General features: G+C 37.7%; 1 protein-coding gene across 2 annotated transcripts in view; it reads right to left on the bottom strand.

The window, feature by feature from the left end:
- Positions 1 to 18,887, bottom strand: part of ZFYVE9 (zinc finger FYVE-type containing 9) — a 133,797-nt gene that overhangs the window by 44,307 nt on the left and 70,603 nt on the right. For both annotated transcript variants that reach the window (XM_079903931.1, XM_079903930.1), the window contains one exon: positions 803 to 1,027. In XM_079903931.1, the coding sequence (XP_079760057.1) occupies positions 803 to 1,027 (225 nt within the window). The remainder of the gene's footprint in view (positions 1 to 802; positions 1,028 to 18,887) is intronic.

The raw sequence follows: 18,887 nt of genomic DNA, 5'->3' as shown, positions 1-18,887 counted from the left end.
ATCTGCCTTCCAATGCAGGGGATACAGGTTCGATCCCTGGTCAGAGAACTAAGATCCCACATGCTGCAGGGCAACTAAGCCCGCGTGCTGCAAGTACTGAGCCCGCATGCCTCAACTACAGAGCCCACATGCTCTGGAGCCCATGTGCCACAACTACTGAGCCCGCGCACTCTGGAGCCTGCTCGCCACAACTAGAGAGAAGCCCGTGTGCTGCAAAGAAAGATCCCGCGTGCCACAACTAAAGACACAACACAGCCAAAAATAAATAAATAAATAAAATAATAACAAAATAAAATAAAATAAAGCTTGCATTTAGGCCTTAATATCTTTAAAAACAATCACAGCTTAGTTGCACTGCTATGGCCAAGGACAAGGAGGCTCTTTTGTTGCTTACTTTACCAGCTGAGAGTGATCTCTATACCACTAGCTTCCAGTATCTGTTACATTATATAAAATATAATTTGTCATAACTATTTTCTAACCAAGTGACAAAAAATATACTTACCATATACAGCTACTATAAAAATAAAGTTACTTGTTAAGTTGATATTCATTTTTTCTGAAGATGATCATGTATCTATCAATTAACCTATAAAACCAGTAATTTTACAAGGCAATAATGTTATTTTGAGTTATTCCCATTATAGCCAAAATAAGTAGAGACACTGGCCAAATTTAGCTTAGCTATTCCAAAAGAATACTTCCGTTTAATTGTATCACCATGGGGCTCTCTGAATATCTCAAGTCTGTTTAGTCATTACGTCTTGGTCATAATGCTTAGAAGAGGGTATTTTATACTTACGTCGATATTCGGCTCCAAGTCTCAACATCAGTCGGATGGGAAACACTTTAGCCCAAGGAGTTTCCCATTTCTGGATGAGAATCCCAAACAAGTAAGGTGGGGTTGGGAGTACTAGGTCTTGCAGTGACTGGTAAGTAGATGTCACATATAAGAATCCGCCATGTTCTTTACTGCCAAGGAAACTTTGACTGAAGAAGGAATGTCCCAAGTTGCCTACAACATTCCCTAAAACAAAAAAGTTCATTAATTACCATCAATAAATCAATCATATTTTTAATAATCATTATTATCAGCACTGGGCCAGACACTACCAAACAATAATTCCCAACCTTTCACTATGAAAGACACATATTTATAAAGTTGTTTTTAAATAAATGGCATTTATTAAATGAAAACTTGTTTTCCAATTTTATCAGGGCTTCTGGTGAGCATAAAATACCTTGTATTATCACATTCTAGTTTGTCTGGCTAAAAGCCAAAAGTATTGATGCCTTCCTTTAGATTAAACTTACTGTATGAATTACTTTAGAGGTCTCAGTATAAAAATTATTGCCTCAAATGTCACAAAAAAAAGGTTAAGATTAGGTACCTGCTCTCACAGAGCTTACAATCCCATTGAGTAAATAAATTCAATTCATGAACATAATGAATTAAGACATTAAGTACAACTATATATATGAGATATTAAGGGAAGAAAATTTATGGAGAAAGTAGTAAAACAGACAGGATTTACTCTATTTTTGGTTGAGACAAATATGAAACATAAACAACTTAGGGTTTATTTAAATTCATATTAGGCAGGTTTTTTGTTTTTTAGTTGCAAATGCTCTTAACTAAGTACTTTCTAATTCAAATATTTTCTGAATGAAACAGCAACAAATCACCCTTCATTAAGGAGACATTTTCCTCAGTTTAGAACTACAAAAGAACTTCATGACAAGAGCTGTTCAATAATGTAACAGCAGATTTGTTCACTAGACATGTGCAAGCTTCCTTTGATGTCTCTGAAAGAAATAACAGCAAATACAGAAATCGCCATCAGAGAAGTTAAATGCTTACTTTCCTTGAAAAATAGAGTCTATTTGCAGAACAGTTCAATGATGGAACATAGAATCCTTGAGTGAAGTGGAAGCTATGCTGACAGTAGGGAACACAAGTGAAGGGAAGACTTCCCCACAAAACCAGAAACTTTATGACTGAAAGCCATGTTCACCTGCACATCATCACCTGCCAAATACATTTAGGGGTAGTACCCTTGCCCGAGGATTAACGAAATCTGGGGGACCTCCCTGGCGGTCCAGTGGTTAAGACTCCACGCTCCCAATGCAGGGGGCCTGGGTTTGATCCCTGGTTGGGGAACTAGGATCCTGCATGCCACTTGGCACAGCCAAAAAATAAATAAATAAATTAAATTAAATTAAAAAATAAATGAGAACCTACGGGGGAAAAACCCCCAAATCTGGCTTTACATTTAAGCTGCTGGGCCAGATCTATAAAAACAAAATAGGGCTTCCCTGGTGGCGCAGTGGTTGGGAGTCCACCTGCCGATGCAGGGGACACGGGTTCGTGCCCCGGTCCGGGAAGATCCCATGTGCCGCAGAGCGGCTGGGCCCGTGAGCCATGGTCGCTGAGCCTGTGCGTCCGGAGCCTGTGCTCCGCAACGGGAGAGGCCACAACAGTGAGAGGCCCGCGTACCGCAAAACAAAAAAAACAAAAAAAAACCCCAAAATAATCCCCGTATCAAGGAAGTAGTACGTTATTTTGAAAAAAATCAGATTTTGGAGTCTCAGAGACACGGGTTTGAACACTAGTCCCATCATTTACTATTATGAGATTGGGGGCAAGTTACTTGACTTGAGCCTCAACATCTATGACAACAAGGGAAGATTATACTAAGTTTCAGACCTGATGTGAATAAATGATAGAATATATGTAAAATGACAAGCAGCACCTTGCACAGTTTGTTCTCAAAAAATGTTAACTATTACTTTTATAATGCAAATATACATATAATGAATGATCAACCAAACATTATACAACTTTCTTTGCTTTATCAAAGATTTTAGAGTAAGGTTTTTATAAATTTTCATCTTTTCACTTGAGTTGGGGTGTGGGGAGAGAATGGGAAACAAAAGAGAAGATTTTTTTCCCTCCACAATGGAGACTACACCACAGGAGTCCTCTAAAGCTCTAATGACAGCATAATGTTTATCTTTCACAAGAATGCCCTAGTGAATACAGCTCAGAGGTGAAAACTGTGTTAAGCTTGGTACTCAAAGCATTCATTCATTATTCCTTTGGGATCTCCCTATAAGAGACTGGAATCTATTACTGGTTATTGTTCCACAGATACTAATAACTTTTCTGCTTCTACCACCTAAAAACCCTCCTCCCTACCCAATCACACTCAGATTCTTCATTATGTCTTTACATTATAACATATATCTTTTATTATTTAAGCATTTACTTTCTTAAAAATTGAAAAAAAAATTGATAGATCTCTATCAATTCTAATGAATAATTTAGTTTAGATTGCCATTTATCACCTCATCTAAAAATAAGTAACATTCCATGGGTATAGATATCAACTAAAATAAAATATTGGGTATGAGAATTTGACCAAAAAAAGCTTTCATTTGAAGACTTAAACTGGGGCTCCAACATGAAAAAGAATTCCAGAAGAAAGCAATGTTGGGAGTGAAAAAGAAGTAATACTCAAAGAGAGAATAACTAAGAACTTTCCAAATTAAAGAAAGAAATGTGTTTTCAGATCAAAAGTACACTTTAAGTACAAAAATTAGCTTAAAAATATTCTAAATACATTTTTGTCTAAGTTAATTCTTAGGCTGAGATAAACTTTCACATTAAAAAAATGAAAGATCAGGGACATCCCTAGTGGTCCAGTGGGTAAGACTCCATGCTCCCAATTCAGAGGGCCCGGGTTCCATCCCTGGACAGGGAACTAGATCCCACATGCATGCCGCAACTAAGAGTTCGCATGCCGCAATTAAGAAGTCCGTGTGTTGCAACTAAGAGTCCACATGCCGCAGCTAAGAAGTCCACATGCCAGCAACTAAAAGATCCCGTGTGCCACAACCAAGACCCAGTGCAGCCAAAATAAATAAATAGGTAGGTAAACAGATAAATAAATAAGTAGATTTTCAAAATGAAAGATCAAACTTCACTGTGTTTGTGGCCTGTAATTTTATTAGTATATTACACATTAATAAAAATAAAATTCAAAGAAGTTGAATGCAATTAACACCATACAAATCAGTAATATAGTGCCTTCAAGTTTACATTGCCTTTTGATAAATCTATATAGGATAAGAAAGAAATTTAAACTAATCAAAACTGCATCTGGGTTAACCCAGGTGGCTACAATTTAAAGGAAAAAATAAGGAAGACTGCAGAATGAGAGTAGGTGACTAAAAGAGATAATAAAAAGAAAAAGATCTTTCAAAGATCTGAAATTATAGAAACTTCCCAAGTGACCTGCTTGAGTGACCCATGGTATTTCTTTCTCAGGGACCAGAGACACACTGGGTCTCAGAAACACTCTTAAGCTGATCTAAATAGTATTTTCCCTTGTCTCCAAGTCCCACTGGGAACAGGAAGTCAGGAATAATAAGCACAGCATTTTTATTAATAGAAGTGTTCTCTCAGGACTCCTCTCCTCCAGGTGCTTTTCCGCCAAATGACAAAAAAAGCTTGCTAGTGACATCACCCCAACTGATTTACTCCCCAACTCACAGTTTTTAAATTAAGCCTCTCCAACGTGCCAGACCATTTGTTCTAAAGGTTGGTATACAGAGTTGACCCAGACAGATAAAACTCTTGCCCTCATAGAGCTTATATCCTAATGAAGGAAGACAAACAAACTATTTCAGTTAGTAAAGTTAGTGATAAATGTTTTGAAGAAAATACAACAAGGAAGGTAATGTGAATAATTGATGGGGGCAGGGGAGAGAATACTTCTTTAGTCATGAGAGTCAGGGAAAATCCTCAGAGAAAGAAACATTTGAGAACAAACCTGAATGAAGAGAAGAAATCAGCCAGTAAAGCTCTGAAAAGAACGGCACTCCAGGTCGGGCAGGAGTAAATTCAAAAATCATGAATCGGAAATGAGTATGACAGGTTCAAAAGTCACAAAGATGATCAATGTAGCTAAAGCAAACTGAGGACTATTAAGAGATAAGGTCAAAGAGACCTTTAAGGACTAGAACATATAGGATCATTATAAAATGGAGTTTATTCTAATTGCAGTGGGAAGACAATGGAAGGTTTAAGGTAGCTTTAATCGTGCCATCATATTCATCACCATGTTACTAGGCTACACAAATGTGCTCTCAATTCATAAGGATTAGATTTAGGACACCCAAGAAATAGTTGAGAGAAGATAAACAAGTCTGCAAATGTAAAATTCTGAATAATTTAAAGGGAACAAAAAGTTTTTTCAAATGTAGAAATGATCTAACCTACAAGGTTAATATTTATGTTCTGTGCTTATAATTGTCTTCTTGCTTTGTTCTGAAGTTAAATCTAAAAGTTGAAAATCAGTAACAGTGTAAACCTTATTATATCCTTAATAATCATATAATTATTATAACTGATTATTAAATATTAATCAATTCACATTAACATTTCTCTTAAATTAATAATCTTCTTGAAGAGAGAAATATTAAACTGGAAGAATTCACTGAACAATGTACCCAGGTTCCAGCACAAAAAAGCAAAGAGAAAAATTATACAAAAGAGCAGTTAAGAGATATTGAAGACTGATTTCAGAGGCCCCAACATCAAAAAAAGGTTTCCAAAAATAGACAACATTAGGAATAAAAGAGTAGTAACATTGAAAGAGATAATAATTAAGAATTTTCCAAAGTAAAGAAAGAAATGTTTTCAGATCAAAAGTACACTTTTAGTACTCAGTAGTAAAAATAAAAATAAATCCACATATGTGTATACATAATAGACCCATGGAATAGAGTCCAGAAAGAAACCTATGCATATAAGGTAAAATAACATTCAAAAACAGGACCAAGGTAATTCAATGGCAAAAGTATAGTCTTTAACAAATGGCCCTGGAACAACTGAATATCTATCTATAAGCAGGAAAAAATCAAAAACAAAATGCACAAAAAAATTCCCAAAACAAAACTTCGAGAACAAAACTTCAAGCCTTACCTCATTCCCTGTACAAAAATTAACTCCAAATTAATCATAGATCTATATGTAAAAGCTATAACTATACAACTTCCAGAAAAATACAGGTGAAAATTTTTGTGACCTTGGGTTAAGGCAGATTTTTTAGGAAACTGAAGATAAACTATAAAAGAAAAACTGATAAATTGGACTTCTATCAAATATTAAAGCTTCTACTCTTTAAAAGATAGTTAAGAAAATGAAAAACATAAGTCATAGACTGGAACATAATATCTGCAAAGCGCACTATCTGATAAAAGACTTGTATCCAAAATTTATGAAGTACCAATAACTCATTAAGAAAACAACCCAATTTTTAAATGTGCAAAAAAGAGCTACAGATGGCAAATAAGCATATGAAAAGACACTCAATATCATTAGTTATTAAGGAAATGCATATTAAAACCACAAAGAGATACCACTAAACACTCATTAGAAAGGCTTTTTTTTTTTAAAGGAGTATCAAGTGGTGGCAAGGATCCAGAACAATTGGAACTTTTCATACATTGCAGGTGAATGGATAAACAAATTGTGGTACAGACATCCATTCAACCATATGGATGAATCTCAAAAGCACTGCGTTAAGTGAAATAAGCCAAACATAACAGTGAGATTCCATTTATACAACCTTCTGGAAAATGCAAAACTAGAGGGACAGAAATCAAATCAATAGTTGCCAGGGACAGAGGGTAAGGGGAGGGGATTAAATACAAAGGGACATGAGGCAAGGTTTAGAGATGATGAAAACATTATATATCTTGATATTGGCGGTTGTTACCTGACTGTGTCTGTTTGTCTAGACTCACTGAACTGAATATGTATATTTATATACAGTAATATATGTCTGAAAAGGCACATATTATGAGATATAAATTACACGTCATAAACCTAACAAAAACTCACAGAGAACTTTAATAGTGGACTTACAGATAATCAAGGATAAAGAGAAAATCCTAAAAGCCAAAGAGAAAAGACAAATAACTACCTGTTAAAAAAGAAAAAAAAAGTAGACTGCAGGAGATGCCAGAAGACAAGGAAGTAATACCTTCAAAGTACTTGCTAAGGGGAGGTTAAAGGAAGAAATGAAGGAATGAGAGAAAGAAGGAAGAGAGGAAGGGAAAAAAATCTGTTAACCTAGAATTTTGTAGCCAACTAATTATTCAAGAGTGACAGCAAAATATTTCAAACATACAAGGACTAATGGAGTTTAACAACCATAGGCCCTCACCAAGAGAACTAATGAAAAGATGTATTTCAATAAGAAAAGCAAGTCCTAATGGAAATATGGGATACTAAAATAGCAGATATAGAGAAAATATAGTGGCAAACTTAATAATTTTGATTGAATACTGATTTTTATACTGATATTAAAAACTGAATATAACTGAATTAAGTAAAAACAATTATTTTTTCTTTTACAAAAGGTAAAACCAACCACAACAATAGTAAGAATGGTAAAGATATTAAACGAGTGAAGTATGCTTAGGTCTGTGTCACGTTTGGGAGGACAGAAACGCTCTGAGGCAGAATTCTGTCTGCTTCCTGGTGTACATTCCCTCCCCTTGCGTGGGGAAAACACCTATGAATATGATGGGCGTCATTCCCATGATTAGGTTACTAATTAAGAAACTTTGAGTTCATCAACAGGGAGATTATCAGACTGGGCCTGACATAAGGTCTTTAAATCTAGGTCTAGAGGTCAGAGAACCAAAGCAGAGACACACTCCTGATGACCTGAAAGAAAGGAAACATCCATGTTGTAAACTATCTACGGAGCCATGAGGCAAGGAACTGCAGACAGCCTCTAGGAGCCGAGAGTACTCCCCAACCAACAGCTAAAAGAAAGCAGGGATTTGTAAGAAAGTGAATTCTGCCAACAACCTGAGGACCTTGGGCTCCAAATGAGAAGGCCAGCATGGCTGACACCTTGAGGCACCCTGAGCCGAAGATTCAGCTAAGCTGTGCCTGGACTCCTTACCTATGGAAACTATGAGATAATAATTTGTGTTGTTTCAAGCCACTAAGTTTGTGGCTTAGAAATATAGTAATAGAAAGCTAATACATACTGAATAACAACTCTGTCAGAAAAAGGTCATAGTTGAGTGTTTATGTTGAAAAAATTAAAGGAATCCCAAAGAAAATGCTAACATAATAGAAACATGAGTAAAAGACATAAACAGGGACATATTTGTCACAGAATACAAAATGTACATGGCTTATAAATATATGAACATAATAGTTAGTGAAATGCAGTTCGAAATGAGACACCGTTTTATATCCACCAGACTGGCAAAAATTAAAACTCTCATAATATCAAATGTTGGCAACTCTTATACACTGAAAATGGGGACAGATAGATAAAAACTGGAAAACCTCTCTGGGAAATAATTTAACATCATCTAATAAAGTTGAAGAAATCCATACTTTATAAACTTATAAGTATACATGTACAAAAAAATTTAAAGAACATATCTGAAAAACAGTAAACTAGTAAGAAGAGCAAACTGTTCATCATAAAGAGAATAAACTGTGGTAAATTTATGTAGTTCATATAAAACAGTAGCCTGAAAATGAATGAACTAGAGGCATGAATGAATGACAGAAACATATGGTAGAGTGAAAAAAACAAAGCACATAAAATGTGTACAGTGTGATCACATATGTATAAAGTTCACAAACATACGAAGTAATATATTATAATCCTTAGAGATGCAAACATTTGTGATAAAATTATTTTTAAAAAGCAAGAAAATGGGGCTTCCATGGTGGCGCAGTGGTTGAGAGTCCGCCTGCTGATGCAGGGGACGCAGGTTTGTGCCTCCCGGTCCGGGAGGATCCCACATGCCGCGGAGCGGCTGTGCCCGTGAGCCATGGCCGCTGAGCCTGCGCGTCCGGAGCCTGTGCTCCGCAACGGGAGAGGCCACAGCAGTGAGAGGCCCGCATACCGTAAAAAAAAAAAAAAAGCAAGAAAAGTATAACACAAGATTAAAGACAATGGTTACCCTAGGGGTTGAGGATGGGAAGTCTGGAAGGAAGATATAATCAGGAAAGAAAAAGGAAAGTTTCAGTGGATTAGTCATTTTTATCTCCCAAATTGGGTATTTTGTTTGTGGGTGGTTATTTAGTTATTAGGCTTTATAACTTGAACAATTACTAATATATATGCTTATACACTTTTCTACATACCAAATAGTTTTTAAAGATAATTAAATGCATTCAGAAGAAGAAATTGCTTCTATCTGGGAAGATCATCAGGGGAGAACTCATGGAGAAAGTGGTCATTGATACGACTTAAGAGAACTGATAGGATATAGATAGTTGGGGTTTCGGGAAATAGCATGGTGTGTGGGGGGGCATCAGGATCACAGGTAAAGAAGGAGGAAATCATCAAAGTATACAACAAACCAAGAACTGTTTAGTTTGGCTTCACTGTATGGGGAGACTACTAGTGGGAAATGAGACTGGAAATATAGGATCAGATTATGTCGAGCACTGAATATCAGAGTACACAGTTTATTCTAAAGGCAACACAAAGCCAATAAAGGTTTTTGAGTAGGAGAGGGAAATAACCAGAGATTAACTCCAAAAAAATAATCTGATAGATAACAATTCATTCAAATTCATGTTCTGAATGTCTGTTTGCAAAACATGAGAGTAAAACACGGAGGAGGAGACCTTCAAGATGCAGGAGTAAGATGTGGAGATCACCTTCCTCCCCACAAATACATCAAAAATACATCTACATATGGAACAACTCCTACAGAACACCTACTGAACACTGGAAAAAAACCTCAGACTTCCCAAAAGGCAACAAAATCCCCACGTACCTGGATAGGGCAAAAGAAAAAAGAATAAATAGAGACAAAAGAATAGGGATGGGACCTAAACCTCTGGGAGGGAGCTGTGAAGGGGGAAAAGTTTCCACACACTAGGAAGTCCCTTCACTGGCAGGGATGCCGGGTGGGCGGGGGGGAAGCTTTAGAGCCATGGAGGAGAGTGTAGCAATAGGGGTGCAGAGGGCAAAGCGGAGAGATTCCCACACAGAGGATCGGTGCCAACCAGCACTCAGCAGCCTGAGACTGCTTGTCTCTCACCCACCAGAGCGGGTAGGGGCTGGAAGCTGAGGCTTGGGCTTTGGAGATCAGACCGCAGGGAGAGGACTGGTGCTGGCTGTGTGAAGACATCCTGAAGGGGGGCTAGTGTGCCACAGCTAGCTGGGAGGGAGGCCGGGAAAAAGTCTTCACCTGCTGGAGAGGCCAAAGACCACTGTTTCGGGGTGTGCAAGCAGAGGGGCTTCCTGCTCCATATGCCCACAGATGGCAGAGCACCACCTAAGTGAGCTTCAGAGATGGGCATGAGCCACGGCTATCATTTCAGACCCCAGAGACAGGCATGGACTGCTAACGCTGCCTCTGCTGCCACCAAGAATCCTGTGTGTAACTGCAGGTCACTTCCCACACCCCTCCCGGGAGCCTGTGCAGCACACCACTGCCACAGTCCTGTGATCCAGGGACAACTTCCCTGGGAGAACACATGGTGCACTTCACGCTGTTGCAAGGTCATGCCAGCCTCTGCTGCCGCAGGCTCGTCCCACATTCCAACTATAACTACCATACCCCTCCCTCTCCCCAGCCTGAGTGAGCAAGAGAGCCCTAATCAGCCACTGCTTTAACCCCCTCCTGTCTGGGTGGGGAACAGATGCCTGAGGGTGGCCTACGTGCAGAGACAGGGTCAAAACCAAAGCTGAACCCCAGGAGCTGTGTGAACACGGAAGAGTAAGGGAACTTTCTCCGTGCAGCCTCAGGACCAGTGGATTAAATCCCCACAATCAACTTGATAAACCCTGCAGCTGTGGAACACCTGAATAGACAATGAATGTTCCCAAAATTGAGGTGGTGGACTTTGGGAGCAACTGCTGACTTGGGATTTGCTTTCTGCATCTGACTTGTTTTTGGTTTTATGTTTATCTTAGTTTAGTTTTTAGTGCTTGTTATCATTGGTGGGTTTGTTTATTGGTTTGTTTCCTTTTTTTTTTTTCCTTTTTTCTCTTTTTCTGAGTGTGCATGTGTATGTTACTTTCTATGATTTTGTCTGTTTTGTTTTGCTTTTAACATTTGTTTTGGGGTTTTATCTGTTCATTTTCTTTTCTTCCTTTTCTTCCAAGCCATGTGGCTGGCAGGGTCTTGGTGCTCTGGGCAGATGTTGGGCCTGAGCCTCCAAGGTGGGAGAGCTGAGTCCAGGACACTGGACCACCAGAGACCTCCCGGCCTGAAGTAATATCAATTGGCAAGAGCTCTCCCAGAGATCTCCATCTCAACACTAAGACAGAGCTCCACCCAATGGCCAGCAAGCTCCAGTGCTGGATGCCCCATGTCAAACAACTAGCAAGACAGGAATACAACACCACCCATTAGCAGAGAGGCTGCCTAAAGTCATACTAAGTTCACAGATGCCCCAAAACACACCACCGGATGCAGCCCTGCCCACCAGAAGGACAAGATCCACCCTACCCACCAGAACACAGGCACCAGTCCCCCTCACCAGGAAGCCTACACAAGCCACTGAACCAACCTCACACACTGGGGGAAGACACCAAAAATAACAGGAACTATGAACCTGCAGCCTGCAAAAAGGAGACCCCAAACACAGTAAGTTAAACATAATGAGAAGACAGAGAAATACGCAGCAGATGAAAGAGCAAGGTAAAAACCCACCAGACCAAACAAATGAAAAGGAAATAGGGAGTCTACCTGAAAAAGAATTCAGAGTAATGATAGTAAAGATGATCCAAAATCTAGGAAACAGAATGGAGAAAATACAAGAAATGTTTAACAAGTACCTAGAAGAAATAAAGAGCAAAGAAACGATGATAAATAACAATAAATGAAATTAAAACCACTCTAGAAGGATTCAATAGCAGAATCACTGAGGCAAAAGAACAGATAAGTGATCTGGAAGATAGAATAGTGGAAATAACTGCTGCAGAGCAGAATAAAGAAAACAGAATGAAAAGAATTGAGGACAGTGTCAGAGGCCTCTGGGACAACATTAAAAGCACCAACATTTGAATTATAGAGGTCCCAGAAAAAGAAGAGAAAGGGTCTGAGAAAATATTTCAAGGATTATATTTAAAAACTTCCCTAATATGAGAAAGGAAATAATCAAGTCCAAGAAGTGCAGAGAGTCCCATACAGGATAAATCCAAGGAGAAACACACCAAGACACATATTAATCAAACTATCAAAAATTAAATACAAAGAAAAAATATTAAAAGCAGCAAGGGAAAAGCAACAAATAACACACAAGGGAATCCCCATAAGATTAACAGCTGCTCTTTCAGCAGAAACTCTGCAAGCCAGAAGGGAGTGGCAGGACATATTTAAAGTGATGAAAGGGAAAAACCTACAACCAAGATCACTCTACCCAGCAAGGATCTCATTCAGCTTCGATGGAAAAATTAAAACCTTTACAAACAAGCAAAAGCTAACAGAATTCAGCACCACCAAACCACCTTTACAACAAATGCTAAAGGAATTTCTCTAGGCAGGAAACACAATAGAAGGAAAAGACCTACAATAACAAACCCAAAACAATTAAGAAAATGGTAATAGGAACATAAATATTGATAATTACCTTAAATGTAAATGGATTAAATGCTCCAACCAAAAGACACAGACTGGCTGAATGGACACAAAAACAAGACCCATATATATGCTGTCTACAAGAGACCCACTTCAGACCTAGGGACACATACAGACTGAAAGTGAGAGGATGGAAAAAGATATTCCATGCAAATGGAAATCAAAAAAAAGTTGGAGTAGTAATACTCATATCAGACAAAATGGACTTTAAAATAAAGACTATTACAAGAGACAAAGAAGGACACTACATAATGATCAAGGGATCAATCCAAGAAGAAGGTATAACAATTGTAAATATTTATGCACCCAACATAGGAGCACCTCAATACATAAGGCAAATGCTAACAGCCATAAAGGGGGAAATCGACAGTAACACAATCATAGTAGGGGACTTTAACACCCCACTTTCACCAATGGACAGACCATCCAAAATGAAAATATATAAGGAAACACAAGCTGTAAATGACACATTAGACCAGATGCAATTAATTGATATTTATAGGACATTCCATCCAAAACCAACAGAATACACCTTCTTCTCATGTGCACATGGAACATTCTCCAGGATAGATAATATCTTGGGACACAAATCAAGCCTCAGTAAATTTAAGAAAACTGAAATAGTATCAAGTATCTTTTCCGACCACAATGTTATGAGACTAGATATCAATTACAAGAAAAAAACTGTAAAAAATACAAACAAATGGAGGCTAAACAATATGCTATTAAATAACCCAGAGATGAGTGAAGAAATAAAAGAGAAAATCAAAAAATACCTAGAAACAAATGACAATGAAAACACGACGACCCAAAACCTATGGGATGCAGCAAAAGCAGTTCTAAGAGGGAAGTTTATAGCAATACAATCCTATCTCAAGAAACAAGGAACATCTCAAATAAACAACCTAACTTTACACCTAAAGCAATTAGAGAAAGAAGAACAAAAACACCCCAAAGTTAGCAGAAGGAAAGAAATCATAAAGATCAGATTAGAAATAAATGAAGAAGGAATGAAGGCACAACAGCAAAGGTCAATAAGACTAAAAGCTGGTTCTTTGAGAAGATAAACAAAATTGATAAAACTTTAGCCAGTCTCATCAAGAAAAAATGGGAGAATACTCAAATCATCAGAATTAGAATTGAAAAAGGAGAAGTAACAACTGGCACTGCAGAAATACAAAGGATCATGAGAGATTACTACAAGCAACCATATGCCAATAAAATGGACAACCTGGGAGAAATGGACAGATTCTTAGAAAAGTACAATCTTCCAAGACTGAACCAGTAAGAAATAGAAAATATGAACAGACCAATCACAAGCACTGAAATTGAAACTGTGATTAAAAATCTTCCAGCAAACAAAAGCCCAGGACCAGATGGCTTCACAGGCGAATTCTATCAAACATTTAGAGAAGAGCTAACACCTATCCTTCTCAAACTCCTCCAAAATATAGCAGAGGGAGGAACACTCCCAAACTCATTCTACAGGGCCACCATCACCCTGATATGAAAACCACACAAAGATGTCACAAAAAAAGAAAACTACAGGGCTTCCCTGGTGGTGCAGTGGTTGAGAGTCCGCCTGCCAATGCAAGGGACCCGGGTTCGTGCCCCGGTCCGGGAGGATCCCACAGGCTGCGGAGCGGCTGGGCCCATGAGCCATGGCTGCTGAGCCTGTGCTTCCGGAGCCTGTGCTCTGCAACGGGAGGGGCCACAGCAGTGAGAGGCCCACGTACTGCAAAAAAAAAAAAAAAGAAAAAAGAAAACTACAGGCCAATGTCACTGAGGAACATAGATGCAAAAATCGTCAACAAAATACTAGCAAATAGAATCCAATAGCACATAAAAAGGATCATACACCATGATCAAGTGGGGTTTATCCCAGGAATGCAAGGATTCTTCAATATATGCAAATCAATCAATGTGATACACGATATCAACAAACTGAAGGATAAAAACCATACAATAATCTCAATAGACGCAGAAAGCTTTTGACAAAATTCAACACCCATTTATGATAAAAACTTTCCAGAAAGTGGGCAGGGAGGGAACCTACCTCAACATAATAAAGGCCATATATGACAAACCCACAGCCAACATCATTCTCAATGGTGGAAAACTGAAACCATCTCCTCTAAGATTAGGAACAAGGCAAGGCTGCCCATTCTCACCGCTTTTATTCAACATAGTTTTGGAATTTTTAGCCACGGCAATCATAGAAGAAAAAGAAATAAAAGGAATCCAAATCAGAAAAGAAGACGTAAAACTGTCACTGCTTGCAGATGACATGATACTATACACAGAGAATCCTAAAGATGCTACCAGAAAGCTACTAGAGCTAATCAATGAATTTGGTAAAGCAGCAGGAGACAAAATTAATGCACAGAAATCTTTTGCATTCCCATACACTAATTACAAACTATCTGAAAGAAATTAAGGAAACACTCCCATTTACCACTGCAACTAAAAGAGTAAAATACCTAGGAATAAACCTACCTAAGGAGACAAAAGACCTGTATGCAGAAAACCATAAGACAATGATGAAAGAAATTAAAGACGACACAAACAGAGGGAGAAATGTACCATGTTCTTGGACTAGAAGAATCAACATTGTGAAAATGATTATACTACCAAAGGCATTTTTCACAGAACTAGAACAAAAAATTTTACAATTTGTATGGAAACACAAAAGACCCCGAATAGCCAAAGCAATCTTGAGAAAGAAAAACAGACCTGGAGGAATCAGGCTCCCTGACTTCAGACTATACTACAAAGCTACAGTAATCAAGACTATATAGTACTGGCACAAAAACAGAAATATAGATCAATGGAACAGGATAGAAGGCTCAGTGATAAACCCACACACATATGGTCACCTTATCTTTGATAAAGGAGGCAAGATTATACAATGGAGAAAAGACAGCCTCTTCAATAAGTGGTGCTGAGAAAACTGGACAGCTTCATGTAAAAGAATGAAACTAGAACACTTCCTAACACCATACACAAAAATAAACTCAAAATGGATTAAAGACCTAAATGTAAGGCCAGACACTATAAAACTCTTCGATGAAAACATTGGCAGAACACTCTATGATATACATCACAGCAAGGTCCTTTTTGACCCACTTCCTACAGAAATGGAAATAAAACCAAAAATAAACAAATAGGACCTAATGAAACTTAAAAGCTTTTGCACAGCAAAGGAAACCATAAAGAAGACGAAAAGATAACCCTCAGTACAGGAGAAAATATTTGCAAACGAAGCACCTGACAAAGGATTAATCTCCAAAATATACAAGTAGCTCACACAGCTCAATATCAAAAAAATAAACAACCCAATCCAAATATGGGTGTAAAACCTAAATAGATATTTCTCCAAAGAAGATATACAGATTGCCAACAAACACATGAAAGGATGCTCAACATCACTAATCATTAAAGAAATGCAAATCAAAACCACAATGAGGTATCACCTCACACCAGTCAGAATGGCCATCATCAAAAAATCTACAAACAATAAATGCTGGAGAGGGTGTGGAAAAAAGGGAAACTTCTTGCATGGTTGGTGGGAATGCAAATTGATACAGTCACTATGGAGAACAGTATGGAGGTTCCTTAAAAAACTAAAAATAGAACTACCATATGACCCAGCAATCCCACAACTGGGCATATACCCTGAGAAAACCATAATTCAAAAAGAGACATGTACCACAATGTTCATTGCAGCACTATTCACAATAGCCAGGACATGGAAGTAACCTAAGTGTCCATCGACAGAAGAATGGATAAAGAACATGTGGCACATATACACAATGGAATATTACTCAGCCATAAAAAGAAACGAAATTGAGTTATTTGTAGTGAGATGGATGGAACTAGAGTCTGTCATACAGAGTGAAGTAAGTCAGAAAGAGTAAAACAAATACTGTGCTAACACATATATATGGAATCTAAAAAAAAATGATTCTGATGAACCCAGGGGCAGGACTGGAATAAATATGCAGACGTAGAGAATGGACTTCAGGACACAGGGGATGGTGGGGAGAGCGTAAGCTGGGATGAAGTGAGAGAGTGGCATGGACATATACACACTACTAAATGATGTAAAATAGATAGCTAGTAGGAAGCAGCTGCATCACACAGGGAGATCAGCTCAGTGTTTTGTGATCACCTAAAGGGGTGGGATAGGGAGGGTGGGAGGGAGGCACAAGAGGGAGGGGATATGGGGATATATGTATAGGTATAGTTGATTCACTTTGTTTTACAGCAGAAACTAACAGAACATTGTAAAGCAATTATACTCCAGTAAAGATGTTAAAAAAATAAAAAACAGAGTAAGGGAGGGGAGAAGGGGAGAAATAATATACAATCTAGAACCTCCCATGGCACTACATTATCCAGAAGGCACCCTGAAACTCTCAGAATGTTATTTTTCACAAAATACCATTTTCCCCCTCACTGTGGAAAGCATAAGCAATGACATGTAACAAAAAAATTTTATATATACTAAATGAGAAACATACATAGACATAGATATATATACATACACACATATTATTATTAATACATGTAGTTTAGATTAAAAATCTGTAAAAATATTATAAAGAGAGTTCATGGATGTTCATACAAAAATCACAGTGAAATAATACACTAAGCTTCTACCCTGATTATCTACACATGGGATTCTTAATAAAATACGCATAGCACATATGTATTATCCATATCTGTTTTTTAAAAACTGCTATACTATTAATATACACACATAGGCAACTGATATAATTCATAGACTACTTTAGTCCTAATTCTGTCACCAACTAGGTCTGTGATTTGAGCAAGCCATTTAACACTTCTAGATCTCACTTTCTTCATCTGAAAAATGAAGCATTATACTAGATAATGTAAGTTCCCTACTAGCTCCAATATTTTGTAAGCTGTGAAATGATTCCTTTTCAAGGAGAGAGACAGAGACAGAGCCTTACAGCTCACTCATTACTTAAAATATTATTTACTTAGATATGTTCATATATGCCCTCACCTCATAGATAACATTTAATACAGCTTAGATGTATTACAGTCTGACCTTAGTCTTACTTAGTCTTACTATCAGTTCCAAGTGATTTTTGTTGTAATATTTTTGCATTTCAATATGCTAGTTCAAAATGCACTCTATTGATATATAAGGATACTTTTAAAAGATGAGTAACCATTTATGGTAAACATATATTTTAATGACTCATGTAATGATTCACATCCTTTCCTTGTTGGTATTTCTTGGAGTTCCATTCATAGATCTAGTCTCTTCACACTGGCCTATCCCATTCACAGCCATAGTTTAAAACTATCACAAAAATGCTGGTCTTCCACATCTGTATTTTAGCCCAGATCTACCTCCTGAAGGCTCTATTTATGTATTCATCTTTCATTTACATATTACCATCTGTTGCCATTATTTGAAATCCAACACACTGAACGAAGAACTCATCTCCCACTCCTCTGCCAAATCTGCTCTTCTTCCTCTATTCACTGCCTCAATGAATAAGAACAAAGTCCACTCAGGTGCTCAAGCCAGAAATCTAAAGCCAACTTTGACTTGTCCTCTCTCACTCCTCACATCCAATTAGTTATGAAATCTTATTGAACTGAGGCATCACTCTTTTATATCTCTTCAATACTCTTTATTCCCACTGCCATTATTGGTAATATCCTAATTTCTTACTGGATCCTGACAATAGCTTTTTTAAAAATAACAAATGTTGGCAAGGATATGGAGAAAAGGGAACCCTAGTATACTGTTTGTGGGAATGTAAATTGGTGCAGCCACTATGGAACAGTATGGAGGTTTCTCAAAAAATTAAAAATAGAACTACCATATGATCCTTCAATTCCACTTCTGGGTATTCATCTGAAGGAAATGAAAACACTAACTAGGAAAGATATCCACACCCCCACGTTCACTGCAGTATTATTTTTAACAGCCAAAACATGGAAGTAACTTAAGTGTTGACGGATGAATGGATAAAGAAAGCATGGTATGTACATTCAATGGAATATTATTGTCATTAAAAAGAAGGAAATCCTGTCATTTTCCACAACACATATATACCTTGAGGGCATCATGCTAAGTGAAATAAGTTAGAGAAAGATAAATACTGTATGATCTCACTTATATGTAGAATCTAAGCAAACAAACATACACTGAACTCATAGATACAGGGAACAGACTGGTGATTACCAGAGGT

The sequence above is a fragment of the Stenella coeruleoalba genome (genome assembly GCF_951394435.1).
Source record: "Stenella coeruleoalba genome assembly, chromosome: 1".
NCBI lineage: Eukaryota > Metazoa > Chordata > Mammalia > Artiodactyla > Delphinidae > Stenella > Stenella coeruleoalba.
This window is presented reverse-complemented; position numbering and strand designations above follow the sequence as displayed.